Genomic DNA, 20850 nt, shown 5'->3' on the forward strand with positions numbered 1-20850 from the left:
CCCTCCGGCATAATGGTCAGCACCATTTATGGCGCTTGATAAATTGCCTTACGTCATCTTCTCCCATCTTCAGTCTAAGCTCTTCCTTCTGTTCTCCATCCGGACCAAAACCCTAATTTCCTCCAAATGTAACTTTTAACTCTTAACTTCTGTAACTGCTTAGCAGATACTCTGATATTATTCATGTGAACACTGTGGACAACGTGATATTCCGTCTATTTGCAGTAAAAACATGCAGTAGAATTTTGAGAAAAATTCAGCTAGTCACATGGCTATCACAGGTCTGATACAATTCGACAATTTAGAGCATTTTCCACATCTGTGAACAGTGGAGGGAAACCCAAATGGACACGGAAGAAGAGACTCCACACAGACCACACAGAAATGATTCTCTTCCTTAGTACTTGTATGTGTATGTGTGATTTGCATGTGTGTATGGGTGAGAGTGTGCATGGTTTTGGCATGGAAAAGAATATTCCAAACACAGTAAAAAAAAACTGTCTTTATAAACTGTTTGGTGAATAACAATGTATTATTAATGGGTATGGTCCTTAATATTTGTGTTGTAAGATATAAATGGTCCATACTCAGCATAACTATAATCCCAGGGCCAGTGTGCATACATGTTAAGTAAATTGAGTGAATATTGTTGCCAGAAGTTCCTTTTTTTGCACTGGTGCAATGGTGTGGAGCAGCCTTTGGCTACAGACTATGGTCTCTAAATATGAGAGGGTTTTATAGAAGTTAGGTTAGGGTTTTTCTTTGGAATAGACTATTTTATTCTGAAATGTTAAAAATGTTGTTAATTTGTCTGTTCTCATAAATTGTGGTGGCATGTTTTTGGATTTCAGGATTTTTTTTGTTCGGTTTTTATGTTGAATGCCTCGTGCTTCGTTGTATCGCTTTGTCTTCCAACATCTTGGGACCATGTTAGAAATAAGTGTTTTCACTTTAACACATTTTTGTTTCTTAGTCTGATAAAAATCCATGAAAAAAATCGATCAAACCACCAATCAACCAGTAAACTAACCAACAAACCACCCAATCAATAAATCAAGCAAACAGACAAGCTCACGTCATATCACAGTATATGAATCACACATTTACAACAAGTACATCACTTAAGCTTGAAATTGAGTTTTTCTACCTGTGTAGACCTCTGCCTCCGAGGGATCCTCAACTCGTTTATGCTGGATGATGTAGTCAGAAACTTTGCAGCCAATCAGAGGCTCCACATCCATCCACTCCAGGGCCACCATTGTGCTTGAGGGCTCCAGGTAAGGGGCTAGACGTACACTAATGGAGCAACATAGTAAGGACAAGGTTAAGACAACAGTTTATTGTCCTCATCTGGAATTTCAAATGATACTGTGTGTGTGCAATACCTTAAATAGGGGCATAAACCTAAAATGGATAAGTAAGAATCCCATGTGGTCATTGTCGTGTTAGAGTAGAGACTGTCACACCTCTGCCTATACAGTATTTCATTGGACAACAGGATGGCAAAAAAACAGCATTCCGATGCCACCTGTTCTCCATAAGTGTTTCCTGTGCAGTTTTCCCTCTTTAATCCCTCAAAAGAGATAAAAGAACTATATTATCATTTTGCCTGCCCTCCAGCTGGGTCTGTGACAATGGCTGAGAGAGGAAGGTTATCCCTCTTTCATAAAAAGCATGCATTTTATCCTCACAGACAATAATAATAAGTACTGCGGGTTCTTACTGGTCTTACACTCCGGCACTGGCCAGAGTAGCAGATTTGGCTGCTGCAGCAACTCTTCATTGACCCTTTCGTGCCAGCAGGCTAGGGAAAGTATGACCAAAACTCTGGTTGTGGCACCTTGCCCTGTCCTCTCCAGTTCCACAACCACAATCTACAAACAAATCAATACCAAAACCAACATAATAGAATCTAAAACTACTTGTGCAATACTTGTGCAACATATTTTGGTAAAGTATTGCTAAAGAGGTAAGACCAATCTCCCCACAAGGTCAATGTAATAGCTGTTCTGACGTTCCTCAGCAGACAGTTTTGCCAATGTTTGGAAAATTGTAGATGTTCAAAATTCCTGTTTTATCTATTAGCTTAGAAGCTGAGGTTCAATGTTTGTGGAAACAGTATGTATTGTAACAGTGAACAGCATTGAAGTGGGAGGATATTTTGACATTGTGGCCATAGTTGGTATTGCAAGATACAGATGCACACATGAGAGAGATGAGAGACATTGCCTTGCACAATCAAAACAAAAACAGCTGTAAAATATTTTTTTTAAAAAGCAATAGAATGTTTTCATAAACACCACAAAATGACCATTTGCATTATTAAAATATGATCTATTTGGTCAAATAAAATTTGAAAAGTCACAAAGACTTTTCTGATTAATTCAGAGGAAATGTTCCTTCTAAATATATTTAAAATTATTCGGTTAAACATTTTGGTTATAGTTGCTAATGTGTGGAGGACCTTTGCGGAACAAAAAAAATCACATTAATTGCAAATGCCATTCGGTCATGGACTAGAATCCTCTCTTGCAGCTACACTACATTTTATCCATGTTGAGCTTTTATTATTATTCTAAAGTGGTGTCAATAGATGTTGGACCTCATTCACTCTTGAAAGTAATATACTAATAGGAATATTTTCTTTTCATTCTTGATTGGCTTTCATTGTAAACTTATCATCTAAATGATTGCCCTTTTAACTTCCTGTTTCTCTTTTAAAAGTTGGTGGGTGACTCAAGAGTATTATTAGGACACCTTGAATGAGAGCATGTTCTTTTCAGAGAAGTGTAAGGGCCGACTGACAGCTATTAGAACTTTGGGGAGTGTGCTCGTGTCCACAACTTTCTCAAGTGCCCCAGGTGTCAGTGGAGACAGGTATGTGTGTGCATGTCTATGTGCATATGTGAGGGTGCCTGCGGTGCATCAGTGCATGCATCCATGAAATCTCTCCTGTGCATGAATTCCTAGGTGTCATGGCGTCACCTCACACTTACATTGGCTGCCTGAGGGGACTGCAGTTAGGCAGGCCATCTTTGCTGAAGGCACTCAGGTCACAGCGACACCAGTTATCAATGACATCGCCCTTTCCAGCACACCAGTATGAGCTCATTGTGGCGCTCTTGAAGGCCTGTAAAGGGTAACAGGTGAGAGAAATGCAATTATCTCTTGAAACATAAGCTCCCCATCCATCTATGCTTACCCAACCCCCATCTCCCATCCTAACCACCCTCCCCACCACTGCCCTCATATATCCCAGCACACACACACACACACACACACACACACACACACACACACACACACACACACACACACACACACACACACACACACACACACACACACACACACACACTCTCCATTGACCATATTCATTCATTTTCATCTCCTAAATTAAACAACATTAACCTATCAAACCTCAGCATTACCACGATGAAGTGAGGGCTGTCCAAAATGTCCTCACTTTGCAAAAAATGCCCTCTCTCTGATTGTCTGAAAAAAGGTCTCACAAAGATAGACATGCACACACCCACCCACACACAGAGTGACCTTTTCATACCCACCATTCCCAATTACCGTAAGGCAGGAACATCTCACTAACATCGACAAGCTTACACTATGATATCATAGAGTAACTGTGACTTTTATGATGGAGGTGTGAAAGCTGTGCCAATCGTATGTTTCTGTGTGGATCTGTCAGTGTCAGTGTCGATGTCGGTCTGTCTGTGAAGGGGATGAGAGAGGAGGGGGGGTGTTAGGAGATGACATCACCTCCTAACATCTCCTTGTGCTGCTTCATTAACGGACGAACGAAAAATCAAAGGCAGAAGCTCAGTCATCCTCTAAAAGGCAGCAAAATGCCAATATAGCCGTCAAAGCAATAAAGTATAATGTCAGGGCTTTCCTAAAGCCACAGGCATGATAGACAGTGAGTTCAAGGGAGTTTGCAAGCACTGTGGTTCCCCCTGTCACACTATGGATCAATGGAGCACTCAGTTATTTATGCACTCTAACTGGTTGCCAGTGCTGCCTCGTGAAGACAACTTTAAAGATGTGCTTGATCATGATCACAAAAATAGGACACTGGAATTATGCAGAAACATTATCAATCGGTACCAGGCATCCAACCAAAAGCTGAGAAAAGCAACTCCTTTGTTTCAATACACCATGACATTCACTTATCCAAAAGCAAAGGAACTGATGAGACCACACACATCTGTAAGACAACTGAGAACACGTAGTGTGTACACGTAGTGTGTACACGTAGTGTGTACACGTGGGGACATGCAAACATGCACAAACACAGATATATGCAGCGTGTTGATTAGTGATAATGACATTTGAGATGGTTATAGTCCTAACCAGAAAGGCAGACAGCTTGACCAAAAAAGAGTCATGGTATGCACTCAGAAGCTGATGTTAGCATTTCCACAACACTGCATTGTTAGCTGTCAAGGAGACTGTCTTTCATGGGAACTGACTTCTTCCAATACCACTTGCTTTCACTCAAGGCAAAGGATCTTGAGGGTGAAAGTGACCATAATGAGCAGCAGATTAAGATAAAGAGGCTGGAGAGTCCAAAGGAAAAAGGACAGCAAAAAATGAACAAAATGAACAAGGGAACGAAGGTGTGAAAAAGGGAGACTCCTAACTCTTAAAGCATTTCCCACCTTACTGTGGGACAGGATCAGGATCCTTTAGCACCATTATTTATCCTCCAATACAAGCCCCTCTAAATGAGCGTGCTGAATGAGCAGTTATTATAGGGAGTAGGCAAGCACTGTAATCCATGGCCATATAATAACCCCCCGGAAAACAAAAAAGGGGAAAAAGGTAATTACATTTCTCCCCCCTTGCCTGAACCCATGTGGCTAACTGCTGCCAGAAAACAACAGCAGCAGGGGTCTTGCCACCTCATGTCAATGGGAAGCAGGCCACAGACAAAGGCAACAAGAAAAACCTGGACTCAAGGTCTATGCACGCAGACAGACTAGACAAATATGAGGAATGAGAAATGACCTCCGCTGCTAGGGGCAAAATACAGAAAGACCACAGGACCGCCATGCGTATACCACCACCAGATTCCTAAACCCCATATGGGTCTGCGCACTTGATTGCATGGCTGCACATGTGAAAAATAGACAAAGCGATTACTGCCGTGTTTATGTTTGAAGAGTAATGCAAGCCAGTCTCCACTGGGTAAACAGGGAATCTAATTGTGGTTTAGAGAATGAGGTGGGGGGGGGGGGGGGGGGGGGGGGGGTGGAGGGCACAGGAGGTAAAGCAGAGATGAGGATTTAGAGAAAAGCAAGAAAAAAAGGACTGCTAATACATAAAAAGTGATAATATGTCAAGTGTCTGTGAAGACTACCATATATCTTGCTGGCGTTAGTAAGGAAAATCCTTTAGTGAGATGAACAGACACATTGAAAGGCCCAGGAGAGAGTACTTCTGTGTTCAATGCAGAGATAAGTCAAAGCTGAAAAGGGGAGGATACCTTACATTGTATTGATTAACCATATTTCCTGCATTTCCAAGAACACTAAAGATCCATATACATTATGTGCTGGCCATATAGGGGTAATAAACAAAACGTATCCATATTAAGCAAGCATTTTGATAAAGATGCACCTATCTGACTGTAACAGTGTAATACAGTTTTTGAGCAGCTATAACAGATTGTCTTTCAGGAACCGGCAATCCCCTGATGACTACAATAACACATGGTTCTACCATTTCACAAATATGCCACAATTCATCTCCATTGACCTTATCGATATTGAACTCATTGAGCTGAAATGTAATCACCCCCTGCCAACAGAGGACAAGATCAGAACAGCAAGGCTACTGAGCGTCAGCAACAACTCCAGCCACAAATTCCAAGCCTTGACATCATCTAAACCCAGCAGACTCACTGGCACCAAAATACTATTTGGACCCCTCACTTTCGTAGAAGCCTGTCGTGACTTACAAGAAGGCAAGGAAGGCCATTGTGACCTCTTTAATGTATTAGTCTGTTTGTCTAGTCTAAGCTGACCATATCACTGTCCATTTTCAGAGGCTAATACATGAAAACATTGGCCAGCTGGCCCACAGTATTGATTTATAAGATGATCACCAGTGGTGGTAAAGAGTCTAAGTCAGCACACACAGGACTCCATCATTGGTGATCTAAGTGTGTGTGTGTGTGTGTGCGTGTGCGTGTGTGTGTGTGTGTGTGTGTGTGTGTGTGTGTGTGTGTGTGTGCGTGCGCACACGTGAATTCGTTTATGTAGCATTTCCAATCATTCAGGGCTAATGGTGTTAACAATGGAACCAATGGGCTGCTTCAAGGAAGCTTATCAGAAGTAGTACTTCCAGGAAATTGGACACTGGGGGCGGCTGGCGGGTTGGTTCACCCAGAGGTTGAGAGGGGATTGCCACAGTCACTGGCGGACCCTCAAACAGCAGGTATTGCTTTTCGGAGTGCCAACTCTGTCTGGGGATGGTCTAAGCTAATCTTACCATTCCAGCAAAGAGAAATGACTTGTTTGTTAGCACGTTATCTTACTGTGTGTTACAAAATAACAATCTATGCCAACAATAATAAAAAAGACAACAGAAAAGGGGAGTATGAAAACAAATGTAATTTCGGTGTAAACAAACAAAAGGAGTAAGTCTGCTGCACATTCACCTCTTTATGATTAATCAAATAATTATCAATGCTGCCTTCATCGTCAGGTTTTCGGTTAGGTCTTTCTTTGTGTGAACTACAGCTGATGTAATTAATGCTTTGTGGACTTTATTAGGTGCACCTAGCTAAATGTAATGCAGTCTAATACAACAACCATACAACAGCAACAATAATGTTGCATAATCCCCCCCCCCCCTCCCCATTCATGTCAACAAGGATAGACTAAAAAACAGAAACACCTGTCTGTATAATAATAAACTACATTCTCCAAAATGACCATGCAGTTGAAGCAATGCTTCAACAAAAACCATAGAACCCTCATAAGCGATTATTTTGCAGTGCTGTTGTATTAGGCTGCAATAGTTCTAGATAGGTGTACTAAACTGGCAATTCAGTGTGTAGTGGCCATAGAGAGTTTATAAGAACCTGTTTAGTTATTATCTGTTTGAGCGTGCGCTCTCCTTGGTACTGAAGTGATGTTCTTGGGATCAAAACTAGCATTTTTTTCTTCCTATGTGTGCATTCGATTAGGAGACCTGCTGGATCACCCGTTACAAACATACCTACCCTCCTTTTCTGTATAATGTTCCAACTGCTTTAATTTTGGTGAAAATATGTTATTGCTCTTTTACTTCTGTGCCCCCTCCTGCCCCCACTGAGAATGTTCTAGACACAACCCTGCGAGGGTTCTGCAGTGGTGCGTTCCGGTGAGAGCATGACAGCGGCCACTCTGCAAGATATAAAGCATTCTGACCCATTAGACTCACAACCAATTTGTTCAAAAGGTTTGCCATAATTCAGTCACAGCATCACAGGACATAGGACCACTGGCAAGCTCCCCAGGCGTTAGCTTATTTATTTATCCACTGAGGTATTTTTCTCTGGCACTTAAACAGGGCAGTGTCTGTGTGCGTGTGTGTATTTGCGTGCACACCCCATGCCTGTAAGCAAGACCACCTTAGTCGAGTCCAAGCCAATTCCAAGACTGGTTCCAGTCAAATCCAAGTCAAGACCAGGTTTAACCAAGTCAAGCTCAGGAAAGGAGAGGTGTTCAATACCAAGACAATGAAGGAATAAACCTCAAACCTTTCCTTCCAAATAAAAAATATAATCAGTTTGTTTATTACAGATGAAGTGTCTACAAATGTAAAAGGAAAACAAAATCTCACATGCGCCCATTATTTAGCCATGCGGGTATTTTTGTATTTATTTGCTATGAGTTTGGGATAAAAATGCCATAGATTTTCTCTATTTGGGTAAACCAACCCTTTAATGTTTTTAGGAAAACCTTTGATCCTACAGCAAAAAAAATCTGTATCCCAGGTATCCCAGAATGACTTTCCTCAAATCCTTAACTAATTATTGATAATGTCAGTACTGGGCACATGTACAAAGAAATACTTTATTCCCTATTTTCCTATTTGACAAAGCCACCCGAAGCAAGCTATTTCTACTGTATAATCCTGTTTCTCTCGAGTCGTGTTTTTTTCAATGAAACAAAATCCCCCTCTGGCTTAATAACGATGAGATTGATGTGAAAGGGACATGACATGTCCTGTCAAACAGTCAGGGAGCGGCCACTGAAAGATGCAGGTAACAGAGAAAGGAGGGAGGAAGGGGGCCAAAGGAGAGTGACAGGTCCATGTAAACCCGGTATTGGGTACATATAATCATAAGCTAGGCAACTTAAGCCTCTATTTTGATGGATTCAGGGGGTTTAAGGTAAAAAAAAAAAAAGATATATATATATATATATATATATATATACTGTATATATAAAAACATGTCTCAGAAAGCTTTTTCAACATGGCAGCTGTCTTCCCAGATAGACCCAGTCAAGTGGAAAGATAGCAGAGAGAGAGAGAGAGAGAGAGAGAGAGAGAGAGAGAGAGAGAGAGAGAGAGAGAGAGAGAGAGACAGAAAGAGAGAGAGACAGACAGAATGAATGACCAGTTGTGTGTGTGTGTGTGTGTGTGTGTGTGTGTGTGTGTGTGTGTGTGGAGGGGCAGGTTGTTTTGTTGTCTGTCTCTAATGCAATATAGGTATTTGCCTTTCAGACTAGCAGCAGCAGTTGTCGCCAAGAGAAGAAAAGAAAGAGAGGAAAAGAAGAGCAGAGTGATGGACTCCCCTCCCTCCCAAGAGGTCGATGACATCAATAAGAAGCTAATATACCTGCCTCAAGCTAGCACAGAAGGGCTTGCCAGAGCGATCCACTGCAGTCTACCCCTTCTCCTCCTCCTCATACATCTCACTCTCTACATCCCCAGAAGACCACATGTTGGGTATGGGGAGAAAGAAGGATGGATAGCGAGGTGTTTGGAAGAGAGGGAAAAGAGACATTTTGCTCTTCCTCACGTTTAGCTATTGATGAGGCCCAGTAGGGATCGTCTGATATTGATTGTGCCTTCTTTTCTTTGGGGCTGCGGCGCTTGTCATGGGCAGCACGTACAGGGGGCTTTTGCTGTGTGTATATGTGTGTCGCCTCTGATTGCATATATATGCATATATATACATATATATGCACAACAACGTTGTTGCCTGGTAATTTCTGAAGGTACGGTAATTAGATTCTTGATTGGGGGAGCGTGAACCAGTCTGCTCTCTATGGCGTGTGCATGTGTGTGTTTTGGGTGTGAGTCACCTGCAAACAGTTGTGTTCTGAAATACCGGATGTCATATCAAGAGGAAACCCAAAAAGAGCAAAATGTGGTATATATAATGTGAAGAGAAGCCAGGACCCCCTCCTAAATTACCTTATGGAAAAGACATCTCTTATGATTAACTTTCATTGCACAAAAATCCAACGACTTTTCATACAGGGTGAATCACAAACACAACATGGCCATGAGGCTGATATCCTGCCACTAGAATCCTATATATATATATCACACATTGACTTCCCCACAAAAGGAGAAAACCATGATGTAATCTTTTTATGCTCTCTGTATTACAGTGCTCAATTCCAGTGGTCAAAGTTAACCAACTAATGCCACCTAGAGGCGATTTGTTACAACTGCCTCAGTTAAAATGCAGAAGACAATGGATATGTTCAGTTTGAAAGGATTACGCCACCATGAGATTGTATATTAGAAAAAAACATACTAAGGAATTAACATATGCTTCCAAGACTTGCAGAACAGATGATAATATACACGTTAATTTGCCTTACATTTACCATAAACTTCTGTTTGTGGGAGTGAACGTACCTGTATAACCACATCCAAACCAATTGTAATTGGTCTAATAGTAAGTTGACACAGAGATCCAGGCTTCAGTGACATTATGTGCCATTCCTCTCATTCAGAAATACTTTTGATGTTTTAGTAAACTTCATTCCTGAATGTGGATGTTTTTAATACTTTAGCTTCTTTTCTTCCAAATCCAGTGGGTATGTTGACGCTTCAGATCGTTTGACTTAATTGTCTTTCTGGTTTTATGGTCACTCTCCCAGCCTCTACAAACACATCCACATGCACGTGCAAACACACACACACACACACACACACACACACACACACACACACACACACACACACAGACACACACACACACACACACACACACCGTCTTCCTACCCCCATGCTGATTTCTCACCTCTTTGGTGACGTTGTCTTGGACCAGGCTGTAGAGGGGCACCACGCGGCTCACTTCCAATAGCACAGGGATGGGGGAAGGCTGCTCTCCATTCCTGCTGTTACCAGTGCGGCTTCTTCCTGACACTCCTCCCATCATGGCCTGGTGATGGCACAGGTGGCAGCCAGCTGGACAGCTGCCTTTCTCCTCGCAGCGGATCTCCACACCATTCACCATGTCGTCAGACAACAGCTGGCTCTTCTGCAGTGCCGACAGGTAGCTGATGAAGGGAACCGACTTCAGCTCACGCCGCCCACTTCCACCAACCCCCTGGTCTGTTGCCTCTGGAGGGGTAGTCAGAAGAGGAAAGGAGGGTAATGGTATGATGTGGTGCAGATAAAGAAGTTAACAACATTCATTATTTACATTCATTTTATGCCATCTCCTTCACTTTTATGTGTATTCTTTCAAAATGATAAAACTAAACCAAATTTCTCTCATCTCTAGTTCCATACAAAAAATCATGAATCTTCACTTGGAGTAGCAAAGAAAATTCACAGTCGCTCAGTTACATAAAGCGTCCACATCTGGATTTACTTTTGCTTGCTGCCAAGGAAAAGAAGAAAAAACAACAACTAATCCCTTACTGTCATCAGCTTTCACAGACAAAGGATGAATGGGAAGGAAAGGGAGGAAGGGTGTCACTGGCTTCTTCTCCCGAGTGTCAATTTCCACTATTTGATGTTCTCACTAGTTGGGGGGGATTCTTCCTCATCATTTCCTCTTTCAGTGACAACAACACACCATGTGAAAAGAAGAGGCGATGACAGAAGCAGGCGAGGAGTAGAAACAGGAGAGAATGCTACTTGAGTGTTGAGTGTTTCACTTGGAGAATACATCAGGCCACATGTTACAGTGGAGCCATGTTGTTTGCCGTCTGTGCCGATACGGCACATGAGCATTTGTGTCTATTTGCTTTACAAGAACAGACATACTTACATAGACTGATATTGCTTTGAGACATGATTTATCATCAGTCAGCACATACCCCAATGCATAAGAAATGTAAATCTGCAAATGTATGGTTTCCCTAATCAAACCACTGATATACGAGTTAAAAACACTGACTATGACTACTTAAATGTATGTTGTCATGAGTAACCTACGCCCCATGCAGATTAATTAAGCTTTTTTTGTCCTAATGAAAAAACAACATCTGCCCGACATACGAGTTTAAACACATGAATGTACAAATGTTGAAGTTACAATTACACCCCCATTCACATACATACAGAGACACATGGATGGATGGAGGAAACTACCAATGCATACATTACATAAGCGCACATGTGCACCAACGCAAAACAGAAGGAAGCCCAAACCAGAAGGAAGTGGGTAAGACAGCAGGAAAAACCTTTGACATTATTCAAGGTGGAGTAATTGGGACCAATTAGGGTTAACATTTTGAATGACTTATTTCCTTTTTTTCCCATTTTAATGACAGTGAAATCGAAAATCCTTGAAACTATTGTCGGTGGCAAAAACACAACATGCAGTGCATGAACCCAAATGTGTTTGTGTGAGAGACAGAAACAGGTCTAAATGTGTCTGCATGTGTAATTTCACTTGGACTCCTGTAATATCAACAACGTTAAATAAATTAATCCAAGACATGAAGGGTGTGTTAACTTTCAACTATTCATTTCTCAAACACAAACAGATGCCGACACGTGATTTACCAGCAGGCATGTAACAGCTTCGAGGAAAACAGAACACATGTGGGCACATTTTCAAAGACTATTTTCTATCTAATATTTGCAGGACATAATCAGTCAGTGTGTCAAGTTGATGAGACATTCAAGCCATGTTAATAAAGCATGACAAAAATATTTAATTAAAATATATCTGAAATGAGTTTTCAATTTCAGAACAAAGTAATAAAAACCAAAAGGTCTTGCAATAAGTTTTGTTTTCTCTACCTAAATCATGTGATTACAGAGCATGCACTACTTCAATAAGACTGTGTTATGTTGTATTATTAAAAGCCTAATAATAAAATAGGCAAAAAATGACTTATAGCTAATAATTAACTGGTGAATGTATTGTCCACTCTAATGGATAAAAAGAAAGATACAAGTAAAGTTGCTTATTACTTAACACAACTGACTTTTTGAATATCTGAACAACAACAACAACTTACTATTAAAAGTGCCTAATACTGCTTACACATGCAGCATTAGGAGTCAAACCAAAATAAAAAAAATATTGTATAGCTAATAGGCTAGACAAAACAACCAAGCTGTAGCAGCAATTCCGAATAAATAATTGACTGTAGACAATGTGTGTGTGTGTGTGTGTGTGTGTGTGTGTGTGGAGGGGGGGGTTACTGGTGAGATTAACACAATTCCAAATCCAAGGACATGACCCTAATGTCCTCAATTGTGGCTCTGACCCTGGTGTGTGTGTGTGAGAGAGAGAGAACAGAGTCTCTACATACATTTATTGATGTATGTCTTTGCAGCTTACTCTGTGTGTGCATCTGTAAGACACTGGCAAGCAGTTGAAAGGGTGGGTGGTAACTTCATGTGCAACAGTATGTAAACAGGCTCAAGGGGTGGCCCAAGAGCCCAATTACATGCACTTCTTGAGGCAACACAGACACAGAAAAGAGCTGTCATCACCCAGCTCTCACAATAAAGCCCTGTAGATCAGGTTGGCTTTGGCTAGTCAGTCTAATTCACTCTCACCCCCTTTAACTCAATACAGTTGTTTACATCTCTGTAAACAAATGCATTTGATGAAAGATCTGGCACTGTCAAGTATTGGCGGAGATAATAGCCAGGAGGAAATATAGCCACGGTACTGTGGTTGTCATAATTAGCTGACAATAGTGTGCAGTGTTTTCTTCATGTATAATTTAGTTTTCCCCTAATATTGTATCTTTTATTAGACTTTCTTTGTTGACTTGTTTTGAGACTATTAGCAAACTGCTGTAACAATTTCCATCTGGTATCACTAAAGTATTTTGTGCGCGTCTCTATTTATTCGTGTGAGGGTGAATTAAATAGGACAGCATGTATTTTGGTGCAGTTATAGGAGTGGCCCGTCATTCGTCCATCACATCTCTTTGCTGTGCGAAATGAATTTGATTCTCACTTGCCTGTCATCAAACATAGTGAAGAGATAAATGAGTGAATTTCCTTGCCATTGATCTTGCACCGCCTTTGTTAATTAAAATGTCTTTGTAGACTGGTTGCAGTATAATTACTCATGAGGGACACATCCGTTCTGGCCAGGGTTATGTTGCCCAGGCAACAACAGCAAAGGTGTCAGATATCTTCCATAGCAATTTAATACAGCTGTTGTTAGATGTGGTTACTGTTGTCATTGTTGTTTTTGCTTTATTAAAACAGCTGCTAGTGCTACATCTATCACAGTCTTCTGATCTTAACAGATCTACAGTAGCTCATATTTCCTATTCATTTTACACAGCCTTGCACAATATTGGTATAAGAAGTGACACATGCTATTAAAATGTAGATTTGTGTGAGCTGTGTCTTGTCTGCATAGTACCAATTAAAATGTGTTATATCTTGCAATATCAACTAGTTTAACAGCAGTTATTCTACAAGGGTCTGTTGAGCAGTTTAGCAGCCCAGAATACAATACATTACATTCATTAAATGCATTAAATGACAATCAAATTGCATTTTCCACATTTAAATAAAACCTATTTGCTGTGCTTGACAAACAAAAATCTGTTTCTGATATGGTCTTAATTTCCAGATTTACTCTAAATCACTTTGTTGACAAGGGTGTTGAACAGACATCTTCTTGAAGACTTATTCTGACACCTAGTGGTCTCTTACTGTAATTACTGAAATATGTCACCACACCTTGACTCTTTTAAATGCAAGTATAACCTATGACCAGTAGCTTACTTCAGGTTCTCTGTGAGACTTATTTTCTCAGTTACAGGTCTGTAACAGTTAAGTAATCATATTTCTTCTTCTTTTAAGGATGGCCTGGTACAATAACAAAGTATGTATTCCTGCTGAAAACTAAAAGGGCCCCTGTCATTTCAGGATAAGTTGCATACAAAATTATTCTGTCTGTATATATACATTTTAGTTATTGTGGATTTTTTACTTTTTACTTAGTTAATATTCTTTACTTCTATAATATTTATAATACTTGTTTTGATCTTGTTTTTCTACTATGTCTCTTGTTTGGACTATACTGTATGCTGCTGTAATCCTGTAAATTTCCACACTGTGGGACTAATAAAGGATTATTTTATTGTATCTTATTATAAATCAGGACAAGTTTTACAAATTCCGTCTGGCAGGGAAAACTATTTAGATACACCTAAGAGGTACCGAAGAGGTACTGTGCATGCAAATACATAATCAAAAATACATTTAAATCCAATTTAAATTAAAACTTTGCCCTCTGTTGTGTGAATATGGGAATGTTGGGAATAAGGCAAATAAAAGGTATTACGTTCATGTTGGAATTCAAACAGGAAGTCAAAAAAATCCCAAGAACTGCATTCTGATCAGGACCTTGAAATATCGGCACTAGGACCCTGTTGCATCCTTGTGCAAGCCCACACAGCAGCCAATCAAAACCGTCAAGCTCACAGCTGTGCGTATTACGTAACGATGCGTGCGTCACGTCGTCATCACTGCAGTTTCTCACTAGTAGCTGCAGCAGCAGAAGCACAGCACACCCATCGAAAACTCTGAACTTCGAAACAGCTAACGTTTGAAGAAAAAGGTAATGTTTTAAGGTCGAAATGTGCAAAGAGCGACAGTACAGCGAGCTGCATGATATTATCTCCATAGGCACGTTCACCACAAGCAGCCCCGTGATAACGTTGAATAACATTGTCGCGTTGTGTCATAGGACAGCGTTCATGTTTGTTGTGTTGTCGAGAGGCCTCCGATTTGCGTTGCCTAAAATTAGGGAATTCTCAATGTAGTGAAGTCTGAACTGCAAGGTCAACCTATTTTTAAACATCAAGAGAGCACACTCGTGCCCTTAGATGCAGCCTGCGTATTGCTTGCTTACTACATTGCTTGTAATCATGGCGTGAACCGATCGTGTGTCAATGATACATATCAACAATCAGATTATTGTGCCATGAGTGCTTTGATTTGGAAGCTTTCCCGTTTATCTGGTGGTCACCCAATAAATAATATACCCCACATGTTTAACGGTACGTCAGCCACACTGCGACAACTAGCTACTTTGAAACTGGCCACATACTTATTAATTGCAAATAACCTGCAAAGTATCCCACAAACATGAGGTTAGTGACTGTTTCAACACTGTGCCATTTATTGTCACAGTGATTGCGTCCGATGAGTCACTTCCTGCTGCATGCATGAACAGCTGCGATGGATCACAAATGTAACATAATACATCATTATTTCCTCACTTGTGTTGGTGACATCATGTTTTTTTTAAACTCTTTGTAGAATTTTACACAGAATTGTAAACTATTGCAAAAACTAATTTTCTTGTTTATTCCAACTCAAGGAGAGGACCATAATGGAGGCGGCATATTCCCCGCTGGACCCAGATTTAATGAGGGAGGTTCTCGAGTGCCCTATATGCCTGGAGACCTACAACCAGGATCAAATGAGACCCAAACTCCTGCAGTGTGGTCACACAGTGTGCCGGCAGTGTCTAGAAAAGCTGTTGGCTAACACTATTAATGGTGTGCGCTGCCCCTTCTGTAGCAGGGTGTCCCGTATGAGCAGCATCTCCCAGCTGGCTGATAATCTCACTGTGCTCAAGATCCTAGATTGTACTACATCCTGCAGTGCTGCTGCTGCCGCCCTAATGTGCAAGTCCTGCTGCAACCGCCTACCACGACAGTACTGTCACGACTGTGCCACGGTCCTCTGTGAGCTTTGTAAAGGGGAGGGCCACCTGCACCAAGGCCATTCGGTCCAACCGATTAGAGTGGCTGCTGAACAGCGTCGTAAAGAACTGGGTGGCAAGCTGGCGTCTCTGCGGGACGTTATGGGCGAAATTCAGAAGAAAAAGACGGCTATTGAAAACATTTCAAAGTCCTTGAGACTTAAGTACCGGGCAGTGCAGCAGGACTATGCTTCAGCTGAGCTACGCCTTCAAGAGGAACTCAGCAGGTCTCGAAGGACGTTCACTTCTTCCATGGCAGAGGTCGAAAAGCTAAACGGGCAGGTCCTGGAAGAGCAGACGTATCTCCTCAACATTGCAGAGGTAAAAGTCGTGTCACGTTGTGATTATCTGACCATGCTGGTGAGGCAGAGCGATATCGCTTTGCTCAAGGATGATGGCGAAGGCAGCGATGATGAAGAGATGGATTTGAGGAGTAGCTTGCCCACAATGTTTCAGCTGCAGGAGCCAGGGCTGGTCAGAACAGAGCACTTGAAACCTGTAGAAGTGGGCCAAGTGACCACCAATACTTACACCGTCGATACAGAAGATGAGGAGAGTGGGTTGGAGATCGCACTTGAGGGCGACGTAATGAGTGTAGCTGGGGCAATGGGGGCTAACGGTGGTGGAAGGGGGGCTCCAGTGGATCTTTACCGAGACATTGACATGGTTGCAGCTGCAGAGGAGGCGGTGTGTGGTTCACCGGGCAGCTTTAAGTCAAAGTCCATGGATGCAGGTGGGGGATCACCTGGAGGAGCTACGGCAAGTGCAGGGCCTCCAGTCTGCCAGTTTGTGAAGAAGATGGGCTGCAAGGGAACGCTACCTGGCATGTTCAATTTACCAGTCAGCGTCTGTGTAACGCCACAGGGTGAGGTCCTGGTGGCTGACCGCGGCAACTACCGCATCCAGATCTTTAATCGCAAAGGTTTCCAGCGTGAAATCCGCCGCAATGCCAGTAGCATTGACAACTTTGTCCTGAGCTTCCTTGGGGCTGATCTGCCTAACCTCATCCCCTTATCCATTGCTGTCACTCCTCAAGGACTGATCGGGGTCACTGACAACTACGATAACTCGGTTAAAGTCTACACCATGGATGGACACTGTGTGGCTTGCCATAAAAACCAGCTTATTAAACCCTGGGGCATTACTGCGCTGCCATCAGGTCAGTTTGTGGTGTCAGATGTGGAAGGTGGCAAGCTGTGGTGTTTAACAGTGGACCGCAATTTAGGTGTGGTCAGCTACAACCGGCTGTGCTCCGCTGTGAGGCCAAAGTTCGTGACATGCGATGCAGCTGGAACGGTCTACTTCACCCAGGGCCTGGCCCTGAACTTTGAGAAACGTCACAACGAGCCCCACCTGGAAGGTGGCTTCTCTATTGGCTCGGTTGATGCCGATGGCCAGCTAGGCAAGCAGCTCAGCCATTTCTTCTCAGAGACGGAGGACTTCCGCTGCATCACTGGCATGTGTGTGGACGCCAATGGGGATTTGCTGGTAACTGACAGTGGCAGGAAAGAAATCCTCCAGTTTCCCAAAGAGGGCGGATTCAAAATCCTCATCCAGGAAGGCCTGACATGCCCTGTAGGAGTGGCCACCACCCAGAAAGGACAACTGCTAGTGCTGGATTGTTGGGACCACTGTGTCAAAGTCTACACATACATTCAGAGGAGGCACTCCTCCACTTCCTAGAGGAACAATCCATTCTCTCTGCACATGCATGAGCACGAGAGGTTTAGTAGGTATGTGTTGGTATGGAAGCTTGGAAAGGGTAGAATCACACTGTTATCTGTCACTTTAGTTTTGCTGCAGTCCAAACAAGTCTCACTACAGCTTTTATTTGGGTTATTAAATGGATGTTCGAGGCAGTTTGGTTCAGTTTAAAACCCACTGGATTTTAATTTAATACCTCAAATTAAAAATATGCCCATTAAGCTGCTTCCTACCTGATTATTGGAATGGATCACAACACTGAGACAGAACTTTAAACAGTTTTACATCAAACAATACTGGCACAAATTGTCACATTAAATTAAAGAAGCGAATGATGTCAAAGCTAATGCAGGCACAGAGTACAGATGATTTTGCTTCCTCTGTTATCCTGCTATATCCACCTTTCAGCCTGACTGTGTGTGATGCATGGCTTTCACTGATCTGGCTCTGCTTTGCGAAAGAAAAAAGTGAGCGGAAGAAGAGCTGAAAAATAACATGTATTTACATATAAAATAAAGCATACCGAGGCTTTTGGCCTGTGAAGCACTTTATTGTTGACACAGCACTGTTTCCTAGTGTTTTAGGAGCACAGACGAACATTGATGTTGCTGAATGCACCTTTTAAAGTTCACTGTGCAGTTAACTAATGGGAAAAGAATAACCCAGTATCAGCATTCAGGGAACATTAAGTGTAGAATATTAAGTTAGCTACAGCATAGAGGGTTGACCAATAAAATCACAACACGATAGACTTTGGAGGAGAGCTGGGTAATATGGGGCAGTGGTGATCAGTCATTTACTGGGTTTTACTGGGGTTCTGTGAGGTGAGTTGATGGATTCAGAATTGGGGTTACTGATGTTTAATTTGTATTTTTTTTTTTGTCCCTTTACTTATTAATACTGCCTAGTTAGCCTGTGTGTTTTTTTTTTTCAAGCAGCACATGAGCACACAGCAAATATTACTAAAATCTACTGCCTGTTTAACAAACACCTATTCTCTGTATATTCCTTCATTCAACCCTCTACATCTCCTTCTGCTGGCCTTTTTATTTGAAACATAAACACTGAAGCTCCAAGTTTCAGTCCTACTTTTTGGACAGAGTTGTGTCCATAATGATTAGAGTCGCAAAATGTTCCAGATGACTCTTGTAACACTAGAAAGGCGCTTACAATTTCAAGGCTTTGTTTTTTTTTATTCCCTACGGGTTTACCTTCAGCTGTAATCACACAATCATCTATAAATTACCTTTTGTTGCAAAGCCAGTATAGCTGACACTAAACAGCTCAGGCGTCCAGAACACATTAAGCGTTTAAGGGTACAGCAGGCATCTACAATTTGGATAATGTTTACATACATTGTTCAAACCTGACGTTTATTCCAGAGAGCTTATGCCCATTGTTTTCTCACCCCTGGCCTGTGGTTAATACAATCTTTTTTTTCCAGGAGTGTTCAGAATAGCACTGCTAGGATAATGATGCGCGGAAAAATCCAGCATCACACACCCTGGCTTTATTACACTGGGATGTGTTGTTTTCTTGTTGCTGCGTCTTCCTGGGGTTTATATCCAACACTGGACAACTTGTTCTCCAGTGTTGGAGAAGTGTTCAATGTATTGAATGAGTGTTGGTAGATATGGGAAGGACAGCAGCCATGTACAGAGGTAGTCAACATTTAATTGATTCATATCCACATGCATTTGATTCATTATTGAATTTCTGAGTCCATATGAAGCATTACAAAGATGATGCTTTCAGCTAAAATAACATCAGAAGACACATTTTAATCAAAACTATTTAGTGGCCTAAATATGGGGAAACAAGTTAATCATTGAAACTCACCCATGTATGTAACATAATCTATGTCCATTAAGTCGTGAATAGTAAATATGCCTTCCCTCCAATACCTATTTTCCAGTCACATACGGACTCAGTTTCAGCCTTAAAATTAAATAGTTTCACAAAGCTGACCTTAATTCTGCACTTGGAGCCCTATTAAACAGCCACATACAAATCTACATATCTGAGAATCAAACTATCGTAAACAATAAGTGTTTTTAATATTTCCACATATGCATAGTGATGAGGAGTAGAACAAAAAAAGAGCCAAATTTAAGCATCAGGTGAAGTCTGTCATTTCCTTGCATTTCTATCACACATGATGTATTTGTTTTAATGTTAGACACGTTGTATCTCAACACTAAACTAATAGATCGTCTTAGCTGCATGTCAACCCGGCCATAAAACACATTTTCAGTGCTTTCACTTTATTTATTGTCACTAGTAGTAGTCATCACTAGAGAATATTCAAACTTTAACTGTGACAGAAATAATGCATAGAGTGCATAGAGAAAAATCAAGTGTCCTTGTGTCAGTGGGCTGGACATCGGTGTCTCACATCATCGGAATGTTTTATTCTATGTCATTGGAGAGAAGTTATTTCCTTGCGTACTTTTTCAAAGTTTATTATTTCTACCACTGGATCGCAATATGTCCATGAACCAAACTCCCGTGTGTTTAAGGTGTTATGTCCTTTGGAGGCTTTAAATTTTACAATGTGTTGAACACAGTACAGACATCTTTGTGTAGTCAAATTCCTGTTTGTATTGTTGATTATCCGAGTGCAATAAACATTTATGAAAAGACCAAAATATCGGCAGCAGTTTTTCTTTATACCATTCTTACATTTGTGTTCTCGTTCCTTAAATGTGTGTATTCATTCAATCCTGAGTTCTTTGTGTGACGGCAGTCAAAGAAAACCTCTTTTGTTACCATAATTGGTTGGCTGTAGAGTAACATTTAAACATGTTTTGATTTATGCTGTAAGAAGCAGCGTCTGACAAGGACAAAAATAATGATTCAAAATGGAAGGCTTTTGAAACCCATGAGTGTAATTTTCAAAAGCAGTGGTTGTAGTATTCAGATCCTTTACTTCAGTAACAGTATATAAAGATAGTTACAAATAAATG

General features: G+C 41.4%; 2 protein-coding genes across 2 annotated transcripts in view; one reads left to right on the plus strand and one right to left on the minus strand.

Moving 5' to 3' along the window:
• LOC137869117 (astrotactin-2-like) overlaps nt 1–20850 on the minus strand; it is a 235959-nt gene that overhangs the window by 35063 nt on the left and 180046 nt on the right. Inside the window, exons 17-19 of the mRNA XM_068706300.1 lie at nt 10271–10593; nt 2997–3130; nt 1148–1296 (exon numbers count right to left, since the gene is read on the minus strand). Coding sequence (XP_068562401.1) covers nt 1148–1296; nt 2997–3130; nt 10271–10593 — 606 coding nt within the window. The remainder of the gene's footprint in view (nt 1–1147; nt 1297–2996; nt 3131–10270; nt 10594–20850) is intronic.
• On the plus strand, nt 14942–20526 carry trim32 (tripartite motif containing 32). Its single transcript, XM_068706301.1, has 2 exons — nt 14942–15028; nt 15794–20526. The coding sequence occupies exon 2, from the start codon at nt 15806–15808 to the stop codon at nt 17861–17863; it is 2058 nt and encodes a 685-aa protein (XP_068562402.1). The 5' UTR covers nt 14942–15028; nt 15794–15805; the 3' UTR covers nt 17864–20526.

This window comes from Cebidichthys violaceus, unplaced genomic scaffold, assembly GCF_023349555.1.
Source record: "Cebidichthys violaceus isolate CVI_PGR_0920_01 unplaced genomic scaffold, fCebVio1.0.p SCAF_12, whole genome shotgun sequence".
NCBI classification, from domain to species: domain Eukaryota; kingdom Metazoa; phylum Chordata; class Actinopteri; order Perciformes; family Stichaeidae; genus Cebidichthys; species Cebidichthys violaceus.